The sequence below is a fragment of the Loxodonta africana genome, chromosome 4, assembly GCF_030014295.1.
Source record: "Loxodonta africana isolate mLoxAfr1 chromosome 4, mLoxAfr1.hap2, whole genome shotgun sequence".
Lineage (NCBI taxonomy): Eukaryota > Metazoa > Chordata > Mammalia > Proboscidea > Elephantidae > Loxodonta > Loxodonta africana.
In genome coordinates, this window is record NC_087345.1 from 81,681,439 (window position 1) to 81,690,784 (window position 9,346).

A 9,346-nucleotide genomic window follows, 5' to 3' on the forward strand; every position below is an offset into this window, starting at 1 on the left:
ATTTTATGTTTACATGTTTAAAATCTTTTTATTTTGATAAATAAGACAAAATAGAGAAGCTGGTAGTGAACTCCCATATTTCTACTACTCAGATTCCGCAATTTCAAGATTTTTTTTTGGCATAACTCAACTTTATTATTATAGTTCTGGAAGTTCAAGTTCAAAATCACCCTACAGAGCACACACATGGGGTCGCCATGAATTGGAATTCACTCGACATCAGTGGTTAGGGGCCCTGGTGACACAGTGGTCAAGAAGAGCTCAGCTGCCAACCAAAACATTCGCAGTTTGAATTACCAGGCGTTCCTTGGAAACTCTATGGGGCAGTTCTATTCTGTTCTATAGGGTCGCTGTAAGTCAGAATTGACTCAAAGGCAATGGGTTTTGTGCTAAAATTAAGGTGTTGGCAGGGCTGGGTTCCTTCTGAAGGCTTTTGGAAACAATTTGTTTTCTTTCTACTTTTTTTCTTTTAGTTGTGCTTTAAGGGGAAGTTTAGAGTTCAAATTAGTTTCTCATACAAAAATTCATACACACATTGTTATGTGACCCTAGTTGCTCTCCCTATAATGTGACAGCACACTCCTTTCCACTGTGGATTTCCTGCGTCTACTCAACCAGCTCCTGTCCCTTTCTGGCTTCTCATCTCACCTCCAGATAGGAGCTGCCCATTTAGTATCATCTATCTACTTGTGTTAAGAAGCACGCTCTTCATATCATTTTACGTCTAATCTTTGTCTGAAGAGTTGGCTTTGGGAATGCTTTTAGTTTTGGGCTAACAAAGAGTCCAGGAACCATATCTTCAAGGGTCCTTCCAGCCTCAGTCAGACCATTAAGCCTGGTCTTTTTACTAGAATTTGAATTCTGCACCCCACTTTTCTCCTGCTCCTTCAGGGAGTCTCTGTTGTGTTCCCCATCAGGGCAGTCAACCAATTTCAAGATTTTGATAGCACTTTAGTTGAATAGCTTCAAGGTCATTTCAATTCAGTGTATGCAGAAATCACAGGTGGTCTTAAAATATTAAAACCTATAGCTATTTTTGCTCATCACATTTGTGGGAACATCCAATCTATCTGGCCAGATCATACCCACACATCCATTTTTTAAACAGAAATTAAAAAAAAAATTTGTACCTTTATAAGTAAAGTTTAATGTCTCAATAAAGCATTTAAAAAATTTATACTTATAAGGACATTTCCTAGTAGAAAGTAATTTTGGAAACCTATCTTTTGAAGTCTTAAAAAAAAATCTATTTGTAAACAACATAGTTTCAAGATTAAAATTTCTGTCTCTCTTTCCCTTCCTTCCTCCTCACTCCCTTCACTTTTTTCCCTCTTCTCTCATTTTCTGTCCTGTATTTTGCCCTTTTCTTCCTTCCTCCATTTCCCCACCCTCAGAAGGTGCTATCTCGTCTAGGATAAAATTAAATATTGCCTTCCAAACCAAAAACAAACCTGCTGCCATCGAGTCGATTCCGACTCACAGCGACCCTATAGGACAGAGTAGAACTTTCCCCATAGAGTTTCCAAGGAGCGCCTGGTGAATTCGAACTGCCGACTTTTTGGTTAGCAGTCTTAGCACTTAACCACTAGGCCACCAGGGTTTCCAAATATTGCCTTACACATATTAAAACAGAGCTACTGTTTTTTTTTTTTTTTTTTCACTGGTTAGAGCACTTCTGAGCTCCTCACATCCTTACCCTCACAGAAAGCCTTGGCAGCTGGTATTACAAAGGGAGGAAAAGAAAATTCAACTCACTGTTCTCCCTGCTTGAGTTATGCTGTGGCAAAAGCAGATGTATAGTCAATTATGGCTATTTTCTTTGAGCATTTTACCTTGATCCTTTAATTTTTGTTGCGATCCCTTAAGGCCTGGGAGTTGTATCTAAGCAGAATTCCTTAATCTGTGAGATTTAACTACTCTCCTTCAGTTTTTCTTCAGTATTCAACACTTTCTAAAAAAGAAAAAAAAACCCAAAAAACTTCCACTAGAGGGAGCTATTTGCTTAGATGAATCTTCGAATAGTGCTTCCATTGCTTAAGAATTTTAAATCCTTTTAAGAGTTTCTTAACATGTGGTGTAGTAACTGGGTGTGAGACAGTGTGTAAATAAAATATTCCACTAGAGGGAGCGATTTACCTAGATTATCTTCGGAATATTGCTTGAGAATTTGCTTTCTCTGTGTACACATTGTAAGTGGTGTCCTGGGTCTTCAATTCCCACCCCACCCCCACCCTCATTCCACAGTTCCCCTGTAGGGAGTGTTTCACATAGGAATTACTTTTACATCATAATAACTTTTAAGCAGAAGATGGAATGGATTTACTAGCTACAGCAATGGGTTTTTAATGCAGTGTCCTGGTGGAGTAGTGGTTAAGAGCTCAGCTGCTAACCACAAGGTTGGCAGTTCGAATCCACCAGCTGCTCCTTGGAAACCCTGTGGGCCAGTTCTACCCTGTCCTGTAGGGTTGCTATGAGTTGCAATCGACTCCACCGCAACGGGTTTGTTGTTTGAATGCAGTGCGCTAGTGCTAAAGATGAGAATATGCTAGCACATACAGAATTTGCCTGCTTTATGCCTGACTCATAAATTGTGTGTCTACTGGGTTTTGGGGAAAGGAAAGAAATACACTCAATCAAGACTGATTCAGTTGGGGAAGTGAGGGCTCAGCACATTCTCCTTCTGCCTGCTTTGTTTTCCATAGCTTCTGGGAAATGCCCTCTCAGACTGGGCAGCTCTGGGCACCTCTCTCATAGACCATCACCTTCATCTGAGAATTCCATGATTTTACAACCTTATTTCACACAGAAAATGCATTCGATAAGGCTTCTTAGGACAAGACTTTCAAAATCCACCAGGGCAACCTCTCCATCTGAATCTTACCTCAGGGGCTAGAGGAAAGCCTTGGATGCCCCAGAAGAAAAATAATTCTGCCTCAGTTTGCCTCCTATTTAGAGTCTATTTCCTTGGCAGCTCCCTCAGTTCTATGACCATTGATAAGAAGAGATCAGGTTCTCTTCCCTGACCTGATCAAACAAATTTAAACTCATATGGGAAAACACTCTGAACCTTCACTTCCTAATCTTGGATCCTTAACCAGGACACAACCATTTATTTAGTTCATGACTCTAAGGGTTGACGATTTGGGCCGGGCTCATTTAAAGTGGTTTCTCAGTTGATCTTTGAGGGGCTCACTCATGCATCCTTAGTTGGTTGCTGTTCAGCTGGGCAGCTCTGCATGTGGGGGTGAGACTGCTGTCAGCTGGGGTGATGGGGCAAGTGGGCCATGTGTCTTTTATCATCTAGCAGCCTGGTTCAGGCTTGTTCACATAGCATTCGGAGGGTTTCAAGGGCAGTAAGCTTTTCCGAGTTCCTGCTTACATGTGTTTGCTAGTGTCTCATTGTCCAAAGCAAGAGCCAGTATGGGAGGACATTACTTTAGGGAGCGGAGGGGGAAGGAATTCCTGAGTGGGGCCGCCCTTTCCCAAGAGGTGCCTGGGGCATGCACCCTACTTGCCATACCTTAGATACACCTCTGGGTGGTCCTGCTGGCCCTGTAGAGAATTAGCTTGAAACTTAATCTTACTAATACTAATACTTACTAATGCTAACACTGATACCGTGAGGGGAACAAGAGAAGCTGTCAGCATCAGGCAGGAAACAAGAAGTCACCTCCAGCCATGTGAGACATGTTTTCCTATCTTTTCAAGCCTTTCATTTATCTCTTAGTTAGTCATCTCCAGATTTTGAATTGTTGTCACTCATTGAGTTTTGACCAATTCTTAGGAACGCTAGAGAGAAGAAAGTCTTGATAAAGCTCCATGTCTTGTTACTTTTAAATGTAGTCTCTCTAGATAAGTCAAAACTCTGAGTATTAAAGTCATTCAGTGATGTTTTCTAAAACATGCAGATTAATTTCTAATCCTGTTAAATAATTGAAATGGGTATGATAATGCCTTTTTTACATTGAACAACTGTCTAGTTTAAGGCTCTGTTTCTTTATTTGTAAAATAAAGAGGTTAGGCCATAGGGTAAGGAGGCAGCCTCTAAGATGGTCCCCAATAATCTCTACGTCCTGGTTGATGCCCTGTGTAATACCCTCCCCTTGAGCGTAGGCTGGACCTAATGCCTTGCTTCCAGTGAATAAAATATGGCAAAAGTGATGGGATGACATTTCTGAGATTAGGTTACAAAAAGGCTGTGATTTCTGTTTGGAGTGGTCTCTCTTGCTTATTTGATTTAATGTAGTTGCCATTTTATGGCATGAACTACCTTTTGGAGAGCCCCACATGGCAAGGAACAGAGGAAAGCCTCTGGCCAATAGCCTATAACGAATTAGATCTTGCCAACAACCACCTAAGTGATCTTGGAAGCAATCTTCCCCCCTCAGTCCTGCCTTCAGATGAAACCACAGTCCTGGCTGAAAGCTTGAATCCAGTCTTATGAGGGACCTTGAGCCAGAGTCACTCAGTTGACCAACACTCAGATTCCTGGCCCATAGAAACCATGCGATAATAAATGTTTGTTGTCTTAAGCCACTAGGTACTGGTAGTAATTTGCTAAGCAGAAGTAGATAAGTAATACTATTTTGGTATCTGGAACTGGGGTGCTGCCACACAAATACCTAACATGTGGGTGTGGCTGGACTAGGGAGTGAGCAGAAGCTAGAAAACTTCAAGAATTTTGACGAAACTGTTAGTGAAAGCTGAACCTTGAAAACACTTTCTGTAGAATTTTGGACTTTGAGGATGTTGTAGGTAAGGGCATGCAGGAAAGTAAAGAAAATCTTATTGGAAACTGGAGGAAGGGAAATCCTTGATATGTAGTAGCAGAAAGTTTAGCAACACTGTCACCTGCAGTTATGTGGAAAGTAGAAAATATGCCCAATGAACTGGATGATCCAGCTAAGGAGATTTCTAAGCAAAGTGTTGCGGGTGCTACCTGATTTCCTCTTGTTGCATATAATAAAATGTGAGAGGAGAGAGATAACTTGAAGTAAATACTGTTAAACAAAAAGGATCCAGATTTTGGTGTGATGGTTTTGGGAATTCTCAGCCTCTCCTGATTGTAACTGATACTAAAATTAAGAAATGGCTTCTGAGCAAAGATTCAATTCAGAGAACTACCGGGAAAACTAGTCTAAAGATGAAATCAAAGTTGTGACTGTAATATTATGTTGTTGTTAGGTGTCATTGAGCTGGTTCCAATTCATAGCAACCCTATGTACAACGGAATGAAACACTGCCTAGTCCTGCACCATCCTCATAAGACCTCTGAAAGATCAAAGGTGGTACTTCAGAATACTATTCGGTCATACAAAAGGTTCTTTAAAGAGATTAAGGGTGTGACTCAGTGATCTTCTCAATCGAATAATAAGAAGTCTACAAAGATTAAGGGTGTTTGTCTCTCAGGTTGCTCAGAAGGAGTGCAAAGTATAGAAGGGCTTATATCAAAGAGATTTTCAGCTGTGGTTTTTGTCTAACAGAGTGAAAATCAAGAATATATAAGGGGGACCTACAAAATTCTCAAATGAGTTTCATCAACAGAAAAACTGTCAGCTTGGACTAAAAGGGAAAGAGACAGTAGAAAACAATAAAAGACAGTTGGGCCCTCAAAATTCTACTGGCAGGAAGAAGGCTGAGAAAACTACTCAGCTACCAATATGTGTTACTTCTCATGAAAAAAGCTGCCTCTAATATGGCCCCAATGATTCCTGCCTCCTGATATTCATGCCCTGTGTAATCTTCTCTCCTTGAGTGTGTGCTGACTTTCTTCTAACAAAATATGGCAAAAGTACTGTGATGTCACTTCTAAGATTAGGTTACACAAAGGACTGTGATTTCCATCTTGGATACTCTCTTTTGCTCTCTTGTTTGCTCTGAGGAAAGCCAGCTGTCCCGTTATGAGCTGCCCTGTGGAGAGGCCCACATGGCAACAGCCACTGAGGAACTAAGGCCTACCAACCGACACTTGAATAAGCTTGGAAGTGAATTCTCCCCTAGTTCAGTCTTCAGAGGAAACCACAGACCTTGACGGCAACATTATGAGAGACCTTGAGCCAGAGGCATTCGGTTAAGCTGCACCCAAATTCCTGGCCCACAGAAATATAATAAATGTTTGTAGCCTTAACCCACTAAGTTTTGGGGTAATTTGTATGCATCAACAGATGACTAATAAAACCGTATGTTCTACGTCTGTAGGAGACATTTAGGAGACATTACATTTAGATCCAAAAGTCCTGGGTTTGAATCTTGGCCTCTTGTATAACTTTTGGTAAATTCGCTTAATCTGTTTGAGTGCCAATTTCTTCATGCAAAGTGCCATCTATTTCATGGGGTTGTTGTGAAAATAAGATAAGAGAACGAGCAAGTGCCTTAAAGAACTCTACAAACATTATCGGTGATGGAAATGATGAAAACCACAATGTCATGATGATGAACCTCAGTTGTTACTAGGATATAGACGGGGGCACTTGGGTACATAGGCTAGCCTTTTCTCATCTCTGGCTGACAGAAAGCTGGAAACAGGTGTAGGCCTAAGGCTGAGGCTAGGTAATAGGCACCTCATAGGATAACAGAACTTCTTCCTCATGGCCTGTGAGAAAGTCTGAACCTTGCTGAATCCTACTAGCGGTGGAATTGGGGCCTGAGCTTCTGACTCCTGTCTCTTGGCATGGCGGTCATAGGATGCTCTGGAAGGTGTCTAGTAGGGCTGTTATTTGTTCTGGAACCAAGTCATTTTTCTGACCAGGTCTTTCCCCACCTGCTTAACTGGTTGGTTCCTGAGGTATAGATGAAAAGGTTCAAGAGGGGGTTAATAATTGTATTGATTAGGGACACCTCTTTGTTGAGATCAACCCTCTTGCCTGGATAGGGCTTGACATACATGAAGAAGCAACTTCCATAGCACATGGTGGCCACAATGATGTGGGAGGAGCAAGTAGAAAAAGACTTCTTCCTCTCCTGGGGGCAGGGGATCCTGACAATTGTCCAAATGATCTGGGCATAGGATAGGTTGATCAGAACGATTGTGCTGAGCAGTGCCTTCAAGACCAGGGTAAAGTCCACCATCTCCAGCATATTTGGCCCACTGTAGACCACCTCCATCAGAAGCATGTGGTCACAGAAGAAGTGGTTGATGTGGGCCTCACAGAAAGGAAGCTGACTGGTCAGGATGACAGGCACAATGATGAAACAGAACTCTGCCAGCCAGCAGGTAAGGAAGAGTTGCGTGCAGACTCTGCTGCTCATGAGGATGGGGTAGTAGAGGGGCTTGCAGATGGCAGTGTGCCAGTCATAGGGCATGATCATGGATAGGAAGAACTCTGTGGCCCCTAGGAAAATGTGAAAAAAGTCCGGGGCAATACAGCTGGTAAAGATGATAGTTTTGGTCCCTGTAACAATGTTGAGCAGCATCTTGGGCACAATGACAGTTTGGAACTAAATTTCTAAACAGGATAGATTTCAGAGGAAGAAGTACATAGGGGTCTGCAGGCAGGTGTCCAGGAGGATCAGGCTGATAAGGGTCAGGTTCCTAGAGGCATTCAGGAGGTAGGTGAGCAACAGGGCAAGAAAATTGCCACCTGCAGCTCTTTGGTGTCTGTCAGGCCTTGAAGAATGGACTCAGTCACCATGGTCTGATTGGCCATTGTGGGCCTCAGGCCTTTTTCAGAAATGTGCAAGTCTAGGCAAATAGGACCTTCAGAAATTAAGATGAGGAAGGGAAAATTTCTCCTGAAGCCCATTGTTCTTTTGCCTCTCCTCTGCCTCCACACAGATTCAGCGAAGCAGAGCTGAAGCTTATGGAGGTTCTTCCTTAGCCAGAGATGCTACCACTTTCAGAATCTTTTTATTTTTTATAATTTTTATTGTGCTTTAACTGAAAGTTTGCAAATCAAGTCAGTCTCTCACACAAAAACTTTTATACACCTTTCTACATACTTCCAATTACTCTCCCCCTAATGAGACAACCCACTCCCTCCCTCCACTCTCTCTTTTCATGTCCATTTTGCCAGCTTCTAACCATCTCTACCTTCTCATCTCCCCTCCAGGCAGGAGATACCATCATAGTCTCAAGTGTCCACCTGATCCAAGAAGCTCACTCCTCACCAGCATCCCTCTCCAACCCATTGTCCAGTCCAATCCAAGTCTGAAGAGTTGTCTTCGGGAATGGTTCCTGTCCTGGGACAACAGAAGACCCGGGGGCCATGACCACCAGGGTTCTTCTAGTCTCAGTCAGACCATTAAACCTGGTCTTTTTATGAGAGTTTGGGGTCTGCATCCTACTGTGCTCCTGCTCCCTCAGGGGTTCTCTGTTGTGTTCCCTGTCAGGTCGGTCATCGGTTGTAGTTCTTCTGGTCTCAGGATGATGTAGCTTCAGGTTCATGTAGCCCTTTCTGTCTCTTGGGCTCCTAATTACCTTGTGTTCTTGGTATTCTTCATTTTCCTTTGGTCCAGGTGGGTTGAGACCAATTGATGCATCTTAGATGGCTGCTTGCTAGTGTTTAAGACCCCAGACGCCACTCTTCAAAGTGGGATGCAGAATGTTTTCTTAAAAGGTTTTATTACGCCGGTTGACTTAGATGTCCCTTGAAACCATGGACCCCAAACCCCTGCCCCTGCTATGCTGGTCTTCGAAACATTGTTTATTCAGGAAACTTCTTTGCTTTTTGTATTTGTATTGTGTGTTGTCTTTCCCTTCACCTAAAGTAGTTCTTATCTACTGATTAGTGAATAACCCTCTCCCACCCTCCCTCCCTTCCGCCTCTTGTAACCACAAAAGAATGTTTTCTTTTCAGTTTAAACTATTTCTTAAGTTCTTATAATAGTGGTCTTATACAACATTTGTCCTTTTGCAACTAATTTCACTCAGCATAATGCCTTCCAGATTCCTTCATGTTATGAAATGTTTCACAGATTCATCACCGTTCTTTGTCGATGCGTAGTATTCCATTGTGTGAATACACCATAATTTATTTGTCCATTCATCTGTCGATGGGCACCTTGGTTGCTTCCGTCTTTTTGCTATTGTAAACAGTGCTGCAATAAACGTGGGTGTGCATACGTCTGTTTTTGTAAAGGCTCTTATTTCTCTAGGATATATTCTGAGTGGGATTGCTGGATTGTATGGTAGTTCTATTTCAAGCTTTTTAAGGAAGCGCCAAATTGATTTCCAAAGTGGTTGTAGCATTTTACATTCCCACCAGCAGTGTATAAGTGTTCCAATCTCTCCACAGCCTCTCCAACATTTATTATTTTGTGTTTTTTGGATTAATGCCAACCTTATTGGAGTGAGAAGAAATCTCGTTGTAGTTTTGATTTGCATTTCTCTAATGGCTAATGATCGTGA

At 42.2% G+C, this 9,346-nt stretch overlaps 1 protein-coding gene across 1 annotated transcript; it reads right to left on the bottom strand.

Annotated features, from left to right (window-relative positions):
* Positions 1-6,732: 6,732 nt before the first annotated feature.
* Positions 6,733-7,413, bottom strand: LOC100677243 (olfactory receptor 6C76-like). The gene has a single exon (XM_064285127.1). The coding sequence runs from the start codon at positions 7,411-7,413 to the stop codon at positions 6,733-6,735; it is 681 nt and encodes a 226-aa protein (XP_064141197.1).
* Positions 7,414-9,346: the final 1,933 nt, after the last annotated feature.